General features: G+C 49.6%; 1 protein-coding gene across 1 annotated transcript; it reads right to left on the bottom strand.

Annotated features, from left to right (window-relative positions):
• Nucleotides 1-122: 122 nt before the first annotated feature.
• CSF1R (colony stimulating factor 1 receptor) lies at nt 123-22,453 on the bottom strand. The gene is made up of 21 exons (XM_074838196.1): nt 22,266-22,453; nt 17,033-17,278; nt 15,933-16,217; nt 15,259-15,395; nt 14,345-14,504; nt 13,259-13,448; nt 12,017-12,132; nt 11,630-11,747; nt 10,780-10,970; nt 10,088-10,200; nt 7,888-8,014; nt 7,295-7,399; nt 6,857-6,967; nt 6,424-6,586; nt 5,757-5,857; nt 5,493-5,611; nt 4,612-4,734; nt 4,386-4,497; nt 3,999-4,098; nt 2,694-2,799; nt 123-1,718 (listed from the first exon to the last, which is right to left on the bottom strand). Exons 1-21 carry the CDS (start codon nt 22,312-22,314, stop codon nt 1,587-1,589), a joined length of 2,904 nt encoding a protein of 967 aa, XP_074694297.1. The 5' UTR covers nt 22,315-22,453; the 3' UTR covers nt 123-1,586.
• Between the last annotated feature and the right edge of the window lie 146 nt (nt 22,454-22,599).

A 22,599-nucleotide genomic window follows, 5' to 3' on the forward strand; every position in this document is an offset into this window, starting at 1 on the left:
ACTGCCACCCCAGTGACCCATCTCAGATGTCCCAGCATCACCCTTGAAATTTGTCCCCCATTATATCCATGCATGGGGACCATTTCATTTTCCCAGTTACAGACAAGCCAGTCAGAGCAAAGTGCTTTACAACCTTGCTTTTAATGAATTTTTGCATTACACAAGATTGAATGGGTTTGAGAACTGGTACTGAGAAATGTCTGAGGAATTGGAGCAGAGTTGCAGGGCATCACCTGTGCTCTGATCCATTCCCCTGAGAACAGTCCTTAAAGTCCTGGAAGAGACTTGTTTTGTTAAACATTTTATTCTTTATAATGCTGACAGACAGAAATACATTAGCTTTTCATTTAGTAAGGAGGAATGAATCACTTGGTGTTAGCATAAAACCAGGTTTAACATAATCAAAAGTGGCCCACAAGGTAATTGCTCACAGTATGACAAAGGCCACCTGTGTTACAATAGTTCTGTCCTGCTGTAGTTTGCCTGAGCCCTGTCAGTGCTTGTACCTGGAATACTGATCCTTCACCCACCGAGTCAGGTGAAGCTAAGAAGGTTCCTTAGCTGCTTCTGATAACTACACCAGACTGGACAGCTGCAGCATGAGGAACCCTGAACAAGAGCTAGATGAGAAGTAAGTTTAAGGGCATTAGGCCCTAGCTTATGAACAAAAAGTTACCTCAGCTGAACTACTAAAAATACACTCAGAAAATATGTACAAGAGCATATCTGTAATCATGACAAAGGCAGTGATTGCTACATGTTTAATAATTCAGAAGTTTTGGAGGATATGTGTTATGGTGATCATTTCCAGATCTGTTTAAGCTGCCATTCTTTCCTGGATTGGGGTTGTGTAAGTGCTCATGTGGAAGAGCACTGGTTACTTCTGTGTTTTGCCTGAGAAATAACTGCCCCTCAGTCCTGTTACCAGGGCACAAGTTCACATAATCCTGGGGTTGGCTCCTTGGCTCACTTCACCCAAACTCCCTGCAGAAGCACCAGCTGCAGAGAGGTAGATTGCATGAGGAATATTTATTTCATATTTAATGCTAAGCAGAGGCTTTACCTATATCTAAATACTTTCTCTGCAACATCAGGGGTCTGACTGACAAAGGGAAGAGAGCAGGACCACTGAGGAAGAGGGCTGCTTCTGGTGTGTGGAGCAGTTCCAGCTTCAGGACTTAGTTCAAGATGTGCTCATAAAACACAAGGCTTCAGTCCTGTGAGTGACTTTGGGAATATCTGACTTGGCTGTAACTAGTATTTTAAGAAAAGTACAATAAACACCCACAGCCTCCTCCAGGGGGTGGGGAGGCAGGTGACAGGGACCTCTCTGTACCTTGTAGAGATGGAGCGTGTTACCATCCTAACAACTCTATGCCACACTTAAGGCCTTAGGGACCCCGTGGTGAGTCTTGGTTTTGAGTCACTCCAGCGCTGCCCTTTCAGTGAGGGAGTTGGTAACACTCGTACTTCAGAAAGCAGAGAGGAGATCCAAAGCAGAAGGCATCTGGGTCCTAGGGCAGAGCAGAACTGTGTGTTCTGCAGAGCCAGGAGGACGGGGATCTACACCAGGGCAATGGTGCCAACTAACAGAACTGGTAGTTGTTGCTCTTGAGAAGGGGCTGGCCACTCTCCTCTTGCTCACAGGACACCTCACAGCAGCCAGAGGTATCACAGCCACTGTCTTCCTCAGCAGCAGAGGGGAGGTTGGTGTAGTCCTTGAAAGCAAAAAATAAAAGCAAAATCCAACCCAAGTGTGCTTTGGTCCCTTTGCTGCATGCACTGTGTCCAGCTCTGGGGGCACCAACATCAGAAGGACACGGACCTGCTCAAGCAAGTCCAGAGGAGGCCACGAAGATGATCAGGGGGCTGGAGCACCTCCCCTGTGAGGACAGGCTGAGAGAGTTGGGGGGGGTTCAGCTGGAGAAGAGAAGGCTCCGGGGAGACCTTAGAGCGGCCTCCCAGGACTTAAAGGGGCTACAGGAAAGGGGGGAGGGACAGGACGAGGGGAATGGTTTTAAACTGAAAGAGGGGAGACGGAGATTAGATATAAGGAAGAAATTCTTCCCTGTGAGGGTGGTGAGACACTGGCACAGGTTGCCCAGAGAAGCTGTGGCTGCCCCCTCCCTGGAAGGGTTCAAGGCCAGGTTGGACAGGGCTTTGGGCAACCTGGGCTAGTGGAAGGTGTCCCTGCCCATGGTAGGGGGGTTGGAACTGGATGATCTTTAAGGTCCCTTCCAGCCCAAACCATTCTGTGACTCTATGAATGGAGTACAACATCTGTTTCTGCAGGGATGCCCAGCTGGGGATGTGAATTCAACACTACCCTTTGCTGTGCCCGTGCTTTTGTGGAGCTGCAGCACGGCAAGTCGGGAGGCAGCGCACCTTCTGTCCAGCTGCACACCAAATCCACGGGAAGGGGGCAGGGTGGCTGTATCACTAGCTGTATCACTGCCTGTAGAGGTTGCTGCAAAACAGCTGTTCTGTCTCTCTTCAGCCTCCTTTGGTCATGGTGGGGAGTGACTTAACCCTTCAGCATGGGGAAATCTGGGTGCCCCTCTGCACTTTCCAGCAACACTAAACTGTCCCCTCAAGTTCAAGGTAAGGGACATCAGCAGGAAGGTTGTCCAAGAGCTATGTTTGTGTAGGGGGAAAACATGTCTCCCTTCCCCCTTCTCTCCAAAGGTCCTCACCTGCTCCTTGTGCACCTCCAGTTCTTTCTGAATGAAGCAGCTGATCTGGTCAAAGGTAGGTCTCTGCGTGGGCTCCAGGCTCCAGCATGCCTGCATGATGCTGTACCTGCAGAGCCAAACAGGGACAAAGCAATTGCACTGTGCTGCTGCGAAGCACCCCCAGGCTCTTCCCTGCATTTGTATTTCAGGCATACAGTACTGAGCAATCCCTTCTCCTCCTGTCTATAAAACCTGTGGTCAGTGCATGTGCAGTGCTCCAGGGAAAGGTGAGCACAGGAGTGAGTAAAGTAATCTATCAACAAGGGGCTTTATGCCTCCAGTACTTTTTTCTTTAAGCTTAAACTCATTCCCTTCCTGCAACATACTCAGGCTTGTCTTCTCAAAGTCCTACGGTCAAAAATAGCTGACAAAAAAAAAAAAAAGAAAAATCCACCAAGTTCAGGAATGTAGACATACAGCGTGAGCTCTCTCATCTTCCTGTCCATAAACAGGGAAAATAGTGGATGGAGCATCGTAACTGACTGCCCCAGGTCTTGCTTTCCTGTGGGAGCAAGGAGCAGCCTGGTAGGATCCACTGAATCACAGAATCATCGAGGTTGGAAAAGACCTTGTAGATCATCCAGTCCAACCATGAACCTCACACTGACCATTCTTAACTCTACCAGATCCCTCAGCGCTGGGTCAACCCGACTCTTCAACCCCTCCAGGGGTGGGCACTCCACCCCTGCCCTGGGCAGTCCATTCCAACGCCCAACAGCCCCTTCTGGAAAGAAATGCTTCTTAAGAGCCAGTCTGACCCTGCCCTGGCACAGCTTGAGGCCATTCCCTCTTGTCATGTCGCTTGTTCCTTGGCTCAAGAGACTCATCCCCCCCTCTCTGCACCCTCCTTTCAGGGAGTTGTAGAGGGCCATGAGGTCTCCCCTCAGCCTCCTCTTCTCCAGACTAAACCCCCCCAGTTCCCTCAGCCGCTCCCCATCAGACCTGTGCTCCAGACCCTGCACCAGCTCCGTTGCCCTTCTCTGGATACACTCGAGTCATTCAATGGCCTTTTTGGAGTGAGGGGCCCAAAACTGAACACAGTCATTGAGGTGCGACCTCACCAGTGCCGAGTACGGGGTAAGATCCCTTCCCTGTCCCTGCTGGCCATGCTAGTGCTGATCCAACCTGAACCTCAAGGGCAGACACATCTGGCAGCCACAGGCAGACCTATGACCATGATCCCTGTGCCACCTCCCTGCCCGCCCGCTGTGACGCAGCTTCAGCCACCCTGTCCCCCAGTGCGTGCATCTCAGCACAGCCACTCACATTTCCAAGGGAGCGAAGTCAGGCCTGGCCATCTGGTACCCCTGCTTCACCATGCTGTAGAACTTGCTGTTCACCACCATGCCGGGATAGGGACTTTTACCTGTGACAGGAACGGGAGCAGAGGTGGCTCTCAGATCAGAGGCTTTAATACTCCAGCCTGGAGCATTGCCCAAGCCAGGGCTACTCATTCTCAGGGAGTTCCAAGTTTGAGAAAATCATCCAGGATCCTTTGTTTTTAATGGTCCCTCTGGAAGCATAACTGTTTTATAGCCCTGATAAAACCTAGATTTTTGTCATCTTTCCTCCTTTCTTAGAAACTTTTCTACAGAGTCATTAGGGTAGTGGTAAACCATGGAAAACAGGTCTGCAAGCTCGCTTCTTTCTTACCAAGGGAGAAGATTTCCCAGAGAAGGATGCCGTAAGACCACACATCGCTCTGCACTGTGTAAATGCAGTCAAAGATGCTCTCCGGGGCCATCCATTTCACGGGCAGGCGGGCCTGGAAGAGCAAAGAGTCCTGGAGACTGGGACAAGCTGGCCCCTTATGCTACACCCTGTCCTTCGCGCTCCAGCCACGCTCTACCCTTCTCTTGTCCCCATTTTAACTACTTACATTGCCTTTTACAACGTAGTTCGAGTCATTCATGATATCACGGGCCAGGCCGAAGTCACAGATCTTGGCTACCCGTCCATCTGATATGAGCACATTCCTGGCTGCTAAGTCACGGTGGATGCACTGGGGAAAAGATAGCGCAACTGAGACCAAGCCAACGTCCCCCAGCAGTCCCAACTAATTCCCTACAGCCCAGGCCTGTCATGGAAACAACACTTACGGGGGCAAGGGGAACATGTACTGTGTAAGAGGCACTGTGTCACGCACGAGGAGCATGGGCTCTCTTTCAACCACCTCATTTGCAATGCTAAGACATTGTGACATTTCGTGCCACGTCCTTTAATCACTCATGGGGCCATCATCTTCCCCATGCGAGGAGGCTCGGGACCAGGGGCTGTTGACACTGTGTCCTCATCTCTGAACCAGTCATACGGTTAGTCTGGTACTCTAAATGAGCCAGCTCTGGCAGACAGCTCAACGGCCACTTTCAGTTCCTTGTCCCTGGGCCAGCGGGGAAGCTGCCAATGCAGGAAAGCTTCACATCAAAGTTACTGACCTCATGTAAAAGCTGAGGAGAAAACGTTGAGACTGGCACGATGTACAGCCCTGAGTTCCCCCCATAACACTGTCCCTGCCGTGATGGCCTGCCTGGAGCCCATGGGAGACAAAGACTCTGAAGGGAACACCAGTCACCACAGCCCAGCATGTCTGAACCCAACCAATGGAGCAGAGAGGCCCGTTTTCAGCAGCAGCTTTCTTGAGCTTGGCCACCCTATCCAAAAACATCCTGAGCCTTGTGCAGACAGGATGGCTGGTGTCTGCTGGATGGACTGGTGTTTCCCCATTGGGATGCTGGGGGCAGCTGTCCTCTTGGCACTCACGTTCTTTGATGCGAGGAATGCCATGCCCTGGGCCACCTGGCTGGAGAACTGTAGCAGGTCAGAGAGATTGAGGGGACGGAGATCCTCCCTGGTTTCCTCTTCTTCCTCCGAGCTTTTCCCTGAAATTCAAAGTGAAGTTTTAGAATTGCTGAAAACCTAGCAAGTAATGCAAGTGATGCTGTATCATGGTTCCCCAGAGCTAAACCAGAGAGGATGGCCGGAGTAAAGAAATCATGAAAACACAAAAATGAGCCTTTAACTCACCCCTGACTTGCGCAGAATCTGATGACGTTGAAGATGATGATGATGACACAGGCCTCATTTCAACATATGTTTCCAAACCCTGGCCCGAAAAGCCACTGTCACTGAGTCAGAAGCAACAGATGGAGACAGGCTGTTATCAACACTCCAGCAGTACCTTCTGCCCTTCTCCACATCCACTGAGAGAAGAAACCACATCCCTGCCTGCAGGAAGTGGCTTAGCTAGAGGCTTAAGGGCAAAGGGAAAGTCAACGTTGAGGCTGATTTGGAAAGGGGACCTAGGTGCCCTGTGGTATGGGGCTCCAAGTACTGCTCCCCTTTTGTCAAGGAACTGCCCTTGGCTGATGGGGAGTGCTCAGCCTCTTGTCCTACAAAACCCATGTGCCCAACAGTGCAGGAAGCCAAAAAGTTCCAATTCCAGGTAGCAGGAGGGCAGACTGGGTTGAAACCTGGATTTATTGTGGGATATCTGTCAAAGACTTTGAAAAAGTTGGAACTGCAACCAAGCCAGAACACAGACATCCCCAGTGGCTTTTACATCTTGGTATTCTGCAAGTCCCCAGACCTTTAGCCTTCATCTCTCCCCAGCACAGCTCTCTGCACACTTCTCCCAGCAAGTATCCAGGCCCTGCATTGCTCAGCCCCGTGGCCGCCCAAGCTCTGCTTTTACCTGCGGATGTATTTCTTCTCTAGGTCAATGTTCTTGTAATCAGCAGTGCTGTCTAACGAGGTGTCCAGGGCAGAATCTTGGATAATTATAGATTCAGCCTTCTTTCGCAGGAAATTCAGCAGGTCTCCGTAGCGACAGTACTCAGTGATGACGAGGATTGGGCCTGGGAGAGAGGTAGAAAGGGTTCATTAAGAAGTGATGTTACTGTGACCTGTCCTGAGGATTACTTTCCCTGGGAGGGGTGGCAGAACCCACGCTGCACATAAGCATGTCTGGAAATGGCCAGCCCACAGGCCCTTGCAAAGTAATAGGTTCAGAAAAGACCACTGAGCTCATCAACTATCTCTGTGTGAGACTGAGGAGAGAGGTAAGAGCCTCAGAGGAGCAGGCCATGGGAGGGGTCCACGGGGGAAGCAGGGCTGTGGGATCCTACCTCCATAGGTACATGCTCCCAGCAGGTTAACAATGTTCTCATGGTGTCCCAAGTGACTCATGATCTTCAGCTCAGACATGAGAGCCTCCTGCTCATCCGTGTCTGCTGATGCTGCAAGACAAGAGAAGGGCTGTGTGAAGGAGTGAGGGAGGGACAAGGGAGAGATGATGGGGGAGGACAGAAAAAGGTGTAGACAGAGATATGGGACAAAAGGAGGAGACACACTCAGAGGAAAATGTGTCCTCTGTCTGTGCCTCTGGACACAGGTGTCCACAAAAGTGAGAGTAGTGTGATTCTCTAACACCCAGTACTTATCACAGAAACATCTAAAAAAGTAGATGTTGCAGCCTGGGAGCACTAACATGTGGTGAACACACACTGCATCCTGCCCAAAGGAGCTTGGGGGATTTCAGTCTTTGCAAGTTGCTTTGGGCTTACACTTTAGCATCTTCACAGCCACTTTGAGGACGGAGTCTTCTTTGCCCAGCCCAAAAGCAGTGGCTTCTACCACTTTTCCAAAGGCTCCTGCTCCAAGAGTTTTTCCTGCAGAGGGAAAAAAATGTACTTATAAGCTCTTTCTTAAAACATCTTGAGCAGTTGTCCTGCAGACAGCCTTGAGGAGGATGTTTGGTGGGTGGGGATTCCTGCTGAGCCCAGACAAGATGACACATCCCTTAGTCAGGAGCTGGTTAACATCTGAGGGGAACTCTACTGTGAGAAAAGATGGTATGAAAGAGGCCATGTCTAAACATGGGGTCACCAGCTCTGTGCATTAGGAATGACCCCAGATGCAAGAGGAAGGACACGATCCTCTCAACTTTCCTCAGAGCAATGGAGGGATGGAGGGAGGCTGCATCCAAGCATTTGACACCCTGTGTGGAAGAGGACAACAAGGCCTGGTTAAGAATGTTGCTGTAATGTCTGGATGCAGCTTTGGATATTGCCTAACTGCTTTGGTTCTCTCCTTTAGAGCATTTCAGCTCTGTGGTGAGCTGCATGCCACCAGGCAAGCAACAAGGAAGGTTTCTTACCAAACTGGAGATTATTCCTGGGAAACTCCCATTTTTCATTGTATGGCAGCTGAGTGGGATCAATAAAGATGTAGTTATTCCCTTCACATGCCTCAATGATCTTCCACCTCACCTGGTACTTGGGTTTCTGTAAGGAAGAGACTCCAGTTATTCAGTGTTCCTCAGGTCCTGAGGGTTCCCAGTCCCAGCATGCACTCTAGGTCTCACCCTGCAGGCATAGAGCTAAGACTTAGGTTTCAGCCCATCAAATATTTCTTGCTTTGAACCCAGTCTGAGTGAGAGAGGCTTTGTCTGCACAGCCTGGTCCTTTGCTGTTACAAAGTCCCTCTAAGTTGTCACCCATGCCTCTTCCACTTCAAGCAGCCTGCTGCCCCCACTTGGGATGGCAGAGCTGGGAGAGCCAGCATGTCCCACCCGACCAGTGGCCAACAGTGCCCAGCTGGCGCTGGAGGGAGATGTCCACCATGTGTCCTTCCTTGGTACCTTGGGTTGCTGAGCACAGCAGAATGGCAGAGCTGGCCCAGCCCCGCCTCCCTTACAGGGCAAAAAAAGACATGGAGAAAGACAAGTAAGAATTTCTTCTCTTTTCCACAAATCTCATGGCAGACATAGCCAGGCAAGGCAGTGCTGGAGCCTATGGGCAGAGGCAGTTGCCAGCTTGTGCTTGGTGTTGTCATTCATGCTGAGAGGGCTAGGGAGCCAGGCAGGAGGCACAAATAGGGAGAAAGGCAGTGAAATAGCTTGGCATGAGAATACTGTGCATGGCCTTTGCTCCTGTACAAGGAGATAGGCAAGGACCTGCACCCCAGTGTGGCAAAGGTGGTCTCAGGTCCATCAAGACAGGCACAAGGGAGCATGGGTGGAGTGACCATGGCTGTGATGAATCACCTCATGTCCCAGCTACTGGGATGTGTGCGCTGAACTGCTTCTCCTCACCACTTCCCCTGGATAGCTGCGGAGAAGGATGCAGTGTATGAGTAGATGCTCAAAGCTGGGTTAGCACAGGCATGAGGAACCATAACTGAGGCAAACAGATCTGCAGTTTTGATGCAAAGCATCTGTTTGTTTTCTCCCCCACGCTCCTGCATTTTTCTTTGCCTGAGAGTTGAACATCCGTGCCCGTGCAGGCAGTTGAAAAAGGCCCAGAGAAGATGCTTCAAGCAACAGAGCTTCTGGTGGAGGTCCCCCCTAAAGAATGCCACATGCATTCAGTTTATTTGCTGTTGCCCGCTCCCAGAGGGTGAGTATTGCTGCCTTCTGCTCCACGATTCAGCTAACACTTGCAACAATCAGCCATGTCTCAAGCAGCCCATGGCTGAGATAGGTAAGATTATTTATAAACACGTCCTGATTCTTTTGGGCTTGCAAGACTTCCTAAAAGCTATTTCTTCAGAGCTGTGCTTACACACTGATTCACGCTTCTCTCTCTCTGTCTCTGGACTACTGGCCAAAGACAGCTCTGCCTGCAAAGCTGTAGGTTCTCGTCTGGAAGAGGGCTCTGCTGGATCTTCTGACAACCAGCACCAGAACTTTGCTGCAAAATTTGCAGCCTTGATGGGCTGTCAAAAGGAAAGTGCCAAAAGGGAGAGTTGAAAACCAGGAGATTTTCACCCACTGATGAAACAGAGGTGGCTACTGATTGGTACAGTTTAAGGAAGCAACCGAGAAGAAATCCAAATGCTGAAAATGAGTCTTGCAGAGAAAATGGGGTAAGTTCTTGTATAAAAATAGTGACCAAGCCTTCCTGGAGACAAACGCCTTCTATCATCATTCTGTTTCCCCATAAAGACAGCTTTTTATAAAGCAGGGAGGAGAATAAAATGTAGATGCAAGCTGCAAACCACTTTTTTCCCTCCTTAATTCAGTCTGTGGATTCATGATGACCAGAGCAAAACCAGTTGCAACTGACAGCTCAGAGTGAGCACCTTTGTCCTACACCAAGGAATATCCACATTGACCTCTGGGCTACAAGGCTGAGGGACCAGGTTTGGAGAGGTTTTAACACACTGGGTTTGGTGCATGAGCCTTGCCCTGTAGCAGGAATCTTCTGGGAGAAGTTGGGAGGCAGTGGAGATGAGGAGTTAGCTTGCCTGGTTACCCCCAAGCTGAAGGCTCCCTGCCTGTGGCTGCCAGCAGAGGCAGTGGGGTCTCTGAGGCTGGGCAGGCCTTGAAGCCCTTGCCACACAACAGGGAATCTGACCTGGTTGTATTTGTAGAGGAGGAAGAGGAGTAGGAGGAGCAGCAGGATTGATGTGCCTATGCAGATGGAGAGGATGGGGCTGAAAAGCTTGTTTGGAGGGGCCACGACATTTCCTGGAGGAGCAAAAAAATGGGATGAGTAAACCATTCCTGTTTCAATCCCATCTCTGGGACCATTTTGCCCAGCTGTTCATTTAGGCTTCCCCTGTATGCAACACAACCCAGCACTGGCCTCAGAGACAGCCAAAACCTGAGAACTGGGAACTGCGGGAAGTTCTTGATGCCAAACTCAAGGCTGCAATGGTTCCCCCTGTGCACCCCAGTTTCCACAAACAGCACCAGCTGCAGGTCAGACTGACTGGAGACAAAGATCTGTGCAGCAAGAACAGTGCTGTCAAAAGATACAGCTCCTGCACTCCAGTGGGCTGAGCAACAGCCGGCTGGGCTGTGCCCTGCAGCGAGGTACTGCAGTTATGAGATGTTCATGGTGTGGATCAGCCTTTGGCACCAGGCTATGACCAGCCACCAATTCCCACATGGTTCCTAGAACTGCCAAATGCCAAAGCTTCACACCTCCTGTGGAATCTATTTCACCTCTCTTGCAAGACAATATGGATATACATATAGGAAGATAGGTCCCCAAAAGCCCCCAGATTCTCCCCCACTCTGTCAAGCTACCAGTCTGTATCTTACTGGTGATGGTGAGCGAGTGAAACATGTCAGAAGTGTTCCCCTCTCCGTTAATGGCCACACAGCAGAAGGTGAAATTGTCACCCAGCTCCTGGAACAGGACAGTGCTCTCCACCTCGACCTCTTGGAAGGGCAACATGTTCACCACCTGGGGACTGGTGTCATTCAGTAGCAACCTATAGTCCTCGTTGTATCTGCAGAGACACCAAGCAGGAGAGAATGAGTGTTCCTGTGCAGCACAGCTGCTCATAAGTGAATTGGTGCCCGTGTCAGACTAGACTGGGAATTAGGACTGCAGCTCTATGAGACATGTTACTCACTGCCTGATTAAAAGACCTCTCCCTGAACACCAAAGCCCTGTGTAGATGAAACCTTAACTGCCTCTGTGTGGCTACAGCTGTGGCAGCAGTTCCCTCCTTGAACAGGGCTGGTACTGAGGCACAACCACCCCTGTCCAGGCAGCTGCAGTTGCCTCCCGTCACACTGTAGCTCAGTCAGCCTGTGCTCTGCAGAGCTTCAGACCTGTGAAGGTCCCAGAAAGATGACTAGAACCAGCCAGGATGTAACTCTACAGCAGCTGACTTCAAGGCACTTCTCCAAAGGACCCACATGATCCTCAGAAAAGCATTGGGAGAGCATGAATCACAGGTGGCTGAACTCATCAAGCTCAGGACTTTAGGAATAGTACCTTCCCCCTCTCTTCAGACAGTTCCCAAGAACCTATTTTTTTAGCAGGGCAACATCCCTGTTGCTGTTATCAAACAGGCTCTGCTATATTGCCTGTAGGCAAGCCCAAGCATAGGAAGGGGAAGTGCACACCTTGGAGGTGCTCGATGTCCTGGGCATTTCTCACCTGTCAGAGTGAGTGGGGCACTGGTACCACTCAATGCGTGGGGCAGGGTAGCCGATGGCCATGCACTGAAGGATGGAGTCATTGGCTGGCACCTTGATTCTGCAGACCCCTGGAGGAGCTGTTGGGGAAGGCAGATAAAGTGTGAGTGCTATGACTGGAGGAAGAGCACATTCCTTGTGTCCCAATTTACATTCCACGTGTGCAATAATAAAACATCAGGAACCCCTGTGCTACGCACAGGTTTGGGCTGGGTCCTAGAGACAGCCTGGCCCTGTGTCCTGGGGGTGTTGGGCTGGAAGTACCCTGGCACCCCCCCTACTTGCTGCCAGCTGGGCAGCAGCCCCAAGGGTAAGCAGGGTGAAAGAACAGGCAATGCCCAGCACTTACATTTCACAGAAATACTGAAGGTAACAGATGCATTGGTCTCATTGTTGATGGCATAAAATGTATAGAGACCTCCCTCTCCTTCCTGCAGGCGGTTCAGGAGGAGCGTGGTGTTATACCTGCTCACACAGAGAGTAAACACCATAAAGAAAGCTGTGCTGAGGAAACTTAAGCACTCACACAGTCTTCACTCAGCAAGATGCAGCTGCTTCCTGTGCCCAGGAGCAGGTGAACAGTTCTCAGCATTAATTCCAGCCCATGAGGGGAGTCTGCTACTTGTATCTTCAGGGGAAGCAGAGAGGGTCTGATCTTCCTTAGAGGAAAGACCTTTTGCCACCAAGTGCACAGCACTTCTGAAAGTGGACTTGATCCCAAGGGTATTTTCCAACCTGAATGATTCTGTGATAGGCTCCGGGTGGGTGAATGCTCAAAAAGAAGAGTTTAACATCTAAATCATTGCCTTTGAAGGACTAGAGGATGCTGGTCCTTCTGCCTTTGACAGAAGGAGTTATTCCTCCCATTTCTTAGCCCATCAAGTCACGGTCCCTAGTGCCCACTCCCCTCTGCCCCCAGCCTATTTCTCAGACCCAGATGCAAGAAAGACTTTGCCCTAAAGCCATCATGCTTGCTGAGTGGTACAGTTCCTCTTGTGGATTATTTTGGGTTTCTAAGAAAATGAAAGGGGAATTGCCAAAAACTCCCCAACAAACGGAATAATTCTCTTTCTTTCAGTCTCTTTTGGCCTCAGTTGGCTGTAGGCTTTGGAAGAGCAGGCCTGTGCCCTCCATTGGGTCTTATCCACATAATGATGTTTCTGGCTTCCCTTGACATGGGGCATACAGTGCCACTCAGTACATACACTGTCCAGACCTCAGAGCATGGGACAAGTCTGAGGAGCAGTGAGAGAATTAATTTTTTTGTACTGTTCATCCACCCCTGCAATTTCTTCCTGCAAGGAGAGTGTGAACTTGGACAGTCAGACCACAAATGTGATACTGACTTACACAAGGTTTTCTAAAGAGAAGGCTGCCAAAGAAGTGGTGTCCTCCTTGACCTGATCAGACCTGCTTGCTGCTGTTTGCTAGTAATACTGGAAAGAGAAGGCAGAAAGGCAGAACAGTTCCCCTCTTTAAAAGCAGTGATTTTTCTGTCAGCTGATGGCATGAGGTCTGCCTGTCTCACAAGGAAAGCATTGTTGGAAACATGCCACAGCCAGTGTAGAAGAGAGAGAGAGCGAGCACATACCAGTTGTTTCCAGAGGTCATTTGGAACTGCAATGTGCTGGTCCTAGAGTTCTTCAAGGGGTTTGTGTGATTCCAGTTCCAGTCGACAAGTTTTGGGTAAGCCTTAATGTGGACCTGCAGCTGCAGACTCTCTCCCAAAGCAACCTCCTGGCTGGTAGCTTGCACTGGGGTCAGGAACACATAACCTCTCTCTGCAGGATGGAGGAGAGCATGACCATTAGCAGACATGTCCAGAGACCTGAAACAAGCTTATACCAGCTTCATAAATGGACCACTACTGGAAAGGGCAGCCTCAGCTGGGAGACTGCAGGAGGGAACGAGGCGTTACACAGATTATGTTGTCAAAGCAGTACTTTTAAATTGCTTCTTTGTCATGGCAGCTCGGATTGCACTCAGCCTGAGGAGAGCTAGAAAATCTTAGTGAACTCTCATGGGGAAAAAGGTTTTATGTGCTGTGTCCTAGTAAGTGATGAGGCTAAAACCGTATCTCCTGATTGCCCATAGAAGACAGGCCCCTTAGCTAAACTCCTGACTTCTCACTTGGAAACAACTCAGACTAAGCCCTCTTTGAGCCATGGCATGCAGTGACTTTGGGACATCAAACTCCAGCCCATGAGCTGCGAGGATGAATTTTCCATCTTGAGAAACAAACAAGTGTATAATAGACATGAATCCTCTTATGTGGATCTGCCACTGGAAGAGACAAAGATCCATACTCTGCTCACGTTGCCCTTCCTTCCAGCCAGTCCTTCCTGGTCTTCAGCATAACCTTGCCCCGTGTGGTGGTTTTTTTTGTTGTTTTGTTTGTTTGTTTTTTAAAGCTGTTTATAAACACACAAAAACTGAGAAGAGATTTCTGAGTTTTTTCCTCCAGAATCCAAAAAATGTCCTCCTGCCCCTTGAGACATGAAGGGAACACCAGTTCCTTTTCTAGCAGTTCCACAGTTCTCATGTGAGCCTTCAGGCACAAGCGAGAATGATGTTTCCAACAGAAAAACTGGGAACAAGGTGGAGGCAGAAATGGAAAATACTCAAGCCTATATGTGACTCAGCCCACACCTTCCTGGTCTTTTGGGAAAGCACTCACCTACTACCTGAAGCATTGTTGAGGCATTCCTGAATCCTGCTGAATTGTTAGCTATACAAGTGTATTTCCCACTATCTTCCATGGTCACCGCTGGAACAGACAGGATGTCGCTGATGAAGTAGTTCTCATTTTCAAAGCTAGGCTTTTTAGTTCTCCTGACCTGTCAGGCAGGGAGGGAACATCAGACACTTTCTTGGAAGGGCAGAGGATGGAACTGAATACTTACAACAAACATATCCACCCCCTCCTGTTCTGGGGTACTGAGCTTTGTTATAGTGCCCCTGTCACTGAAAGCCATCTACATGGAGACCAAGACACATATTAAATCTAAGTATTCAGGGCAGATATTCCACAGCAGTTAGGATTATATAGCTATTGTCAGCCTTCTGACTGCAAGTTGGCCTTATGTTGTGTGATCCAAACATATCTTGTATGTTATTTCACCTCCTTAATAAAGGCATCAGATATAATAAGGACTTCTAGCAAACTTTAACCATCTAGCAGTTAAAAGTCAGCACAACAGAGATTTTTAAATGCATTCCCTTTCTTCACCCATATCTTCTCTCTTGGGATCTGTGTGTCCTGAACATGTCTGCTGCTTTACAAGCCCTGACAGGGCTGGGTGGAGAAATGTTGCCTCAGTAGGTACTGTGGCTCCTGCTCAGTGAACACAGCTGAAACAACATACTTCTCTCTTTCAGCAAGATTCTGACAATGGGAAGGTGTTTTTTAACTCTGTGTCATCCCAAGGAAAGGATGGCCACATTCAGATATCTACAGCTTGTTTGAACAGCTGCTTTGGTCAGGCAGTCCAAGGCTTTGCTGCAGGTGACTTGGGTCTGAGCAGTTCTTACCACCCTATATCTCCTAGTTTCCAGGAAAGCCCTGTACGCCCTTGAAGCTGCACAACTTACGTTCTTTGCTGCTGTCACCCATCTGATGTCATACTTGTGGGAAGGAGCAATTACTCTGCAAGTGACTTCAAAAGGTTCGCCCACAATTCGCACATGGTCTATAGGGTCCATTATCACCAATACAGGCTTCTCCAGGGCTACACAAAGGCAAGCAAGGAAAGATTCATCATCAAGGCCACTGGACCAGCTGTGTGCTTTGGAGAGTTCCCAAGGCCCAGCTACCTTCTCCTTTCCATCCTTTTCAGTCTTTTTTACCCCCAGCCTTCTCCTTCCCTAGGGATCATCACTCCTGTCTGTGCATGTGTCTGTAGGGAGCAGTACAAGTTGGGGAGAGCACAGCAGTCAGCACTGTGGGTTGAAAGGGAAGGGGAACCTTCTGCCATGATTATTGCCTGAGGACTCGCAGAACACCAGGGAGATAGGTGGACTTTTTTTCTCTGTCCTGTAATAGTGCCTGCAAAGATTTGAACACTGCTGAACCCACAGAGACCCACCTGAAGGAGCCAATTTGCCAGAAGTTGATGGAATTTTGCCTCCATTCAATACCCTTTAAAGATTGCAGGTTCAAAAAGTCTTTCCTACCACTGGCAAGGAGCCTTTCCTTAACTATCTACTGTGGCCAGCTTAGCTATTGCTGTCTCCCCAAGGACAGCAGCAACCCCCCAATCCTTTACCTTCTTCCACAAACAGTCTTATTCTGGATGACTTCTCTATTTTTCCATTTATCATTGCTTGGCATCGGTAAGAGCCCTTCTGCTTGCTTTGCACATTGTATAGCGTGATTCCTTTCTCAATACTGAAAGAATAGTTGGTCCCGGGTGGGAGCTGAGAGCCATCATCCATTATCAGAGTCACCCTGGATCCATACTCAGGGGCCGTGATGAGACAGGGGAGCTCAGCATTACCACCTTTGGTCACAAAGATCCGGAAACTCGGGATGTACCACACAGTATTTGGATCTGCAGAGGAGACAAGGTAGGCCAGAGAATGGGATCAGAAAATACGTTGAAGCAGAGAAACACATTCCAGCAAAGGCAAGTCTCCAGCACTGCTGCCCAGTGGGAGTTCGATGCTGGGGCAGCCCTGCTCAACGCCTGCCTGACTCAGCCTCCAAAAACTCACACGACAAGCTGAGTTCCAGCTAAGACATTTGAGGGGAGTAGAATAATCAACTCACAAATGTACATAGGCAAGAGAGACTGAGAAATATGCTTACCTCTAATTAAACTTTTCACCATGGTGTTAGTTTTATTTATCACACCTCCAGCTTTCCTGTCTAGGACAGTATCTCTGGTACAAGGGAAGGGGTGAACTCAAGTGGTGGAGCTACCACAGCATATTTCCTTCTGGGGTAAAAGAATATTTGGGGTTCAGGTCATGTTGTGAGGATGCGATTCATGTGATTCTCTCCCTTATCTGGGGTACTGGCCATACAGTTCTCTGATTTCCAGATCTCACTGCCCATTACAACACTGACCAGACTTTCATCCCTGTTTTTTGCAGGAAGGGAAGCCAAGGTAAATGGAGGGAGAGATCCAGGCCATTCCCACATACGTGTGAGATTCAGCTCTGTACTCTATGCCAGTGCTTCAGTAACAGACCCCATTTTATGTGTGCTTACATGGTTGTGGGTGAGCCACTGCCTCACTAGGAGCCTGCACTGCTCCCCAAACACACACACAACCACAGCTGTAGAGAAGACCTGTGTCATGGCCACGCTCCCTGAAAGGACGCTGTTCTGCCAGGGTATGTGGGAAGAGGGAAGCATAGTTACCTCGCACAAACAGATGCACAGTTGCAATGCCCTTGTCACTGCTGTTGACATAACCACACTTATAGGTGCCTGTATCCCTGTAAGTAGCCTTGGGAATACTGAACATGCTGCTGGTGTGGTTGATGAATATATTCTTTTGGCTTTTCCATTCAACTTCGGACTCTCCTGAGCAGTGCAAGATGACTGGATCACCCGTGTTAACAACCAGAGCAGGGAGGTCAGGGCTGATCACTGGGGATGCCGAGCCTACAAAGGAAAGAGTGAGGATGCAAAAGTGATCCTTAAAGATGCTCTGTTGGAGTTCACACTGCTGAGCATGGAGTAGCTCAGCATCAGGAAGCTGCTGAGCTTGGGATTCAGACTGGCTTTTTGGCTCATATCACTCCAGCCATTCTCCATCCCACCAGACGGATATGGTCTGATACTCCAAGGAATGAATTTCAGAGAAAAGAGAAAACCCCACATGTGAACATTTAGAGCCCTGGGACAGAAAAAAAAAAATAATTTGGAGCTGATTAAGTCAGATGCTAGCTTGGAAATTGTTCTTGTTGGATTTTGCCTCTTCTTGCAACAGTTTTCCTTTTGTGGCAGAGCTGGAGCTACTATATGAACATAACGCCCTTTGGTGAAAATTAAGTCAAGTCTAGAGGACAAGGCGCTCTGTTGCATTGGTGCTGTGATGAGGTAGAACAGAACTGGAAAGCTTCTGCAGAGCAGGAGTTCAGCTCACACCTTTTGGGAAGACGGCTTTTTGGTTGCTGGGCAGTGGATTTTGCAGGACCCATACTTATGCGTTATCATAGTCACACAGTGCGTTCTCCTTGTAGATACCATCAGAACATTATGAAGTGAGTCACCATTATTATTCATATTTGAGGGTGGGAAACTGAGGCACAGAAAAGCTAAACAGCTCATGAAAGCCCATAGTTGCAGTTGTACATACAGCACACCAGGCCATGCTGACACTGGCATTGCAACCCAGCTGGATTTCTGATGCCATCTCTACTTTGAAGATGGCTTCTCTACTGGCTGAATAAAGGGGAACCTGCGTCCCACTCCAGCCCTTAGTGTCAGAGGGAAATATTTTTTTCCCTGTTTTGCCGTGTCAGCGAGTTCTTTGAGTCACCACCTATATTTAGGGTGGGGGGAAGTGAGAAATGAATCAGTACTGCGGGGCTAGGGAAGAAGTGGTACCACCACCCCCATGCCAGGCCTTCAGGGAGGACAGGAAACACATTTCAAATGGCTATCTGTGCTCAGGGGGCTCTGCACTCCCCTCCAGCCCCTATCCAGGGCCATTCTCCCACTTCTGCTTTCCTTCCCAGTCGCTAACCCATCCTCACATCTTAAAGGGATAAACACTGAGGTTCAAATCATACTAAGTAGAAAGGTAGCTGCCCAATTTACCACTTCTTTGCTCTTTGTAGATGAGGTCACTGCAGGCAGTGTTCCTCTGGGGTGGTGGCAGCTGAAACAAGGGCTGAGTTTGGTCTTGTGATGCCTCAAACTCTGCAGCAGACTGCTCTGGACTTACAGGAACAGTTTAGTTGAAAGATTTGTTGTCCAAATGAACATAAGAACCCTAACTCATCAGGAAGTGGGAGAGGGCAAAGCACCCTATAATAGTACCATTAATCCAGCTGCACTTGCACATCCTTTGGGGAAAGGGGAGTAGTGGCCAGATCTTACAGCCCTTGTTGAAGGGAAGAAAGGAGAGAAGGCTGCTTATGGTCATGGGTAGCAAAGAGAGTTTAAAGCAAATCTGTTCCCAGGTGCTGCCCTGGACACTGTCCCTGTAACACAGGCAGCAGAAGCGGCATGCACCCATCTTCATCCACCCCTGCTCACAGCTCATTTGGTGAGGAAGACTATGTCCGAGGTACAAACATGCATTGTGTTCCATCTGCCGCGATTGGGGCTGTAACACCAGAGCCCGTCTATCAGAGCTCAAAGAGCATCATTTAAGAAGTCTTGGGCTGATGCCTCCCTCTGTGCAATGAAAGGTCAAGAATATGAGACTCAAGGCCCTGCAGAGCATTGCTGGTGCATGACAACAATGCAGTTGCCCAGAAGAACCCAAACAAGGCCTGGATCAAACTCACTCGCCCTGCAGGAAGAATCAGAAGACAGGGAGCTTTGGGGCATGGAATGTTTGACATTTTTTCTCCTTGGGTTGTTTGTTTTTGGGGTTTTTTTTAGTGATGCTTTTATCTTTCTGTGGAAAGAGGAAAAGCCTCATTTATTCCCAGAGTGGAGAAAAACATGTCCCAGAATCCCTTGCAAAGCCACATTTTCCACATATCTAAGGTACAACGTTCCTCCCTTTTTCTAAGCTGTATTTTCTAGCAGGGCTCAACACATTTCTGTTGCTTTTACTCTCTATCACTGTAATTTTTTCCCTCACCTACTCTTTGCTTTAGCTATCCCTTCACATCCAAGGCTTCAGCACCATTTAATAGGGGAGCCAAGCTCTTTGACTCAAAGCTGTATTCAAACTGGTTCAGGGAAGGACCATGTTGTAACTGGTCCTTGGTTTGGCCACAACAGGACAAGAAAAACAAGAGAGTCATGTCACTGTGTCCTTGTTGTTATCAACCTCCAGTTACTACTGAGATGCTATGGATAGAGAAGGCTCAGTGTAGGTGCTCTCCCTAACAACGAAGCAGCAGCCAGCAGCCTTCAGTCTATCACTGGAGACTCCTGTCATTGGCACAACCACCACACAAGTGGAGTGAGGACTTGGGGCAGAGACACTGCCAGGTGAAGGCCACCCAAGCATCCACTCCTCCTTGTGTGCTGGGGGATGAGTCAAACCCGCGGGCCCTTTTCCAGAATGGGGAAGCAGGGCTGCTGGGGGACGCTTTCTCCCTGCTGACCAGTGTGCAATCTTGCACGAAGCCTAAGGATGTCTCTGGTGCTCTCCAGCAGCTTCCGCAGCACTGCCAGTAACTGCTGGCCAAGGGTTTTACCACACTTGGGTTGTGTAACCATGACCTCTAGTTACAGCTGCAGGCTCTGTCCCTGCCTCTCCCATGCCAGCCAAAACATTACTTTCCTTTGCTGAGGGTTTGGAAATGGTAAGGAAGGAGAAGTAAAGGCTGGTAAGACAGAGACACTCAAGAACCTTACCACAGAAACCAGTCATCAGGACCTTGACTTGGTCCTGGGAGATAACTAGGCTAAGGTCTGGCCCTGGGAGGGACCCATACCAGGCCTGAGCTCCCCTTGCTCCCCCCTCAGTGATGGCAAGGAAAAGCTTGGTTTCTGAGGACACCTTCCCCAGAGTCACCTACAGTATCTGGGGGGCAGGGGGTGGGGAAAAGGGTGCTTATCACATCTCTGCTTGGGGCTTCTACATCAGAGGTTTAGATTCATCTGTAACAAGAAAACAAAAGAAACCCCAGGAAGACCTCTCAAGATGTCCAGGAGCACAGATGCGAGCTGATCAGGTTTCAAATCTTTGCTTGATCCAAAGCTGGGATTTGAGCCGCTGACACTCCCCTAGCAAGAGCCCAGATCACAATGGTCATACCACATCAGCCCTGGGTACTCTCAGAAGATGCACTTGCAATCCAAGAGGGAGAAGGAAGTCAGGCTCTGGCTCCAGCTTGAGGCTCTTTCTTTGGACAACCTTGGCATGTTGCAGCTTTGTGCAGCAGATGGCCGACAGTGATGGTGCTCAGACAAAAGTGTCTCTAACACCCTGACACAGCTGACAGTGCCTGATGAGGATGTCACAGATGGTGACCTGCATTGTCCAGTGCCTCAAGGAACTTTCACAGAGATCCTGACAGATATTGTTACGATCTCTCACAAATCTATATCAGACCCGCCTAGTCCCTATTATCTTAAAAAAAAGTAAGAAATTAAAAACACTGCAGCCTTCACAACGCAGTTCCCTACACAGCAGACCTGGAAAAAGCCTGCTCAGCATGTCAAAGATGTGATTTGAACCAAAACACCATGCAGCGCAACAGTGAGAGAGGATGCAAATTTCCTGGGCTGAAAATATGAACACTGCAGTGGCTCGGGAGGGATATGCTGCCTCCTTGTTACACACTGAATGCTTTCCCCACAGATTGCCCCCTTCCAGGGGGGGACTTCACACCAGAGTCTCACTGTGTCCCCAAACAAGCTCAAGAGGAAAATGAAGGAAAGTGCCCCACAAGACCCCCGAGAGGCTGCCAGCGCTTAAGACATAAGATTAGTAATACTGGTTTCTGTCTGGTTGCAAACCTCAAAACAGGACTAGTGATTGCTTCTTGAGGTTGGTGGGTTATCGCCTCTTGGCCATCTCCACAGCCTCAAAAACCAGGCTTCACCTTTCCCTTCTTGGCTGCCCAAGTTCTGTTTCCATCACATCCTGGCTCTACAGCCCTGTTGTTTATGCCAGCAGCACCAGAAAACAACAATCCTCAGACATCTCCAACCAGGCACGAAGTGGGCATTGGGAGGTGCCAATGCAGCCAACTTTCCCGACTCTTTCACCTGCAGGCCAAGCACCTCCAGCTCTTGCTCCATTTGGGCAAAGGGTTATTTCAGAGACAGCTTCCCTCAGCATACCCTTTCTGCTGAACCTCTCCTTCCTCCTAAGCCCCAACAAGACCCAAAGAGTGGAAAGTTTCCCTTTCCCATCTCTCCATTGCTGAGGCTCTTCCTATGCTACGTGCACCTTTTCCCTTGGGCAGCCCTCAGCAAGAGCAAGCCCTCAGCACAGCTGGGCTCCAGAGCCAACACAGACTAACAACACATCCTCTTCCCACCACTGTCCTCCCTCTATAACAGCTGCCAGCTCTGGGTGGTCTTCAGAAAGCTGTTACAGCCAAGCCTGCACAAAATGCCAAGCTGGTGTCTCTTCCCTGCCACACCATGGAGCAGACATGTTCTCTTGCTCACTCCCTACCCCACATCGAGGCTCCTAGAACCTGCCCAGAGCAGCAGCGGCTGCCTCATGCAGCAGCCTCCAGAAGCAGGGACCATCCCAGCCCACAGCAGGCTTTTGGTAGACACAATTAGGAGCCTGGCTTTGTCCTCCACTGCTGGGAGCCAAGTGCCCATTAGTCCAACTTCAGCATTGTCCTGTCCACAGCCCCAGCAAGGCTGTCACCCCCTCCTTGCCCAAGGAGGGATGGAACACTCACATCAGACACCCAAGAAACCCTCACCACATCCCAAAACTGCCCCAGAATGATAGGGATACACTGTAGGGCTTTGGGGGGCTTGGTGGACCTACCGTGCCAGGCGCTGGCTGCAGTGAGCAGCAGGAGGAGAGCAGGACCCATGTCCTCAGGGACCGTGGTGTCCCCAGCGTGGAGTGGGGACACGGCTGAAGGATTCTCTTGAGCAGCGGGCGCCTCTCCTCGCAGGCACTGTCTCCAGCGCTCCCTCAGCAGGAGCTTCTCCTTTCTGAGTTGACCACAAGTTAAGAAATTCCTTTTTTTTTTGTTTGTTTTTGAAACAGGAGGTAAAAAAAGAAAGCGATGCTTTGAGACGTCACTGGTGACAAACCCCCTTGGCAGAGGTGGGGCCATGCACGCACCCCTCTGTTGGGGCCACCCTCCTGTCTC

This window comes from Strix aluco, chromosome 13 (assembly GCF_031877795.1).
Source record: "Strix aluco isolate bStrAlu1 chromosome 13, bStrAlu1.hap1, whole genome shotgun sequence".
In the NCBI taxonomy this organism is placed as follows: Eukaryota; Metazoa; Chordata; class Aves; order Strigiformes; family Strigidae; genus Strix; species Strix aluco.

Excerpts from the sequence above, each read along its gene's own strand:
- CSF1R (XM_074838196.1), bottom strand. The coding sequence starts at position 22,314 with ATGGGTCCTGCTCTCCTCCTGCTGCTCACTGCAGCCAGCGCCTGGCAC. Across the intron at positions 13,449-14,344 it reads AACAATGCTTCAGGTAGTAG|AGAGAGGTTATGTGTTCCTG; the intron begins GTGAGTGCTTTC and ends TCCATCCTGCAG. Across the intron at positions 6,587-6,856 it reads GGGAGCATGTACCTATGGAG|GCCCAATCCTCGTCATCACT; the intron begins GTAGGATCCCAC and ends CCTCTCTCCCAG.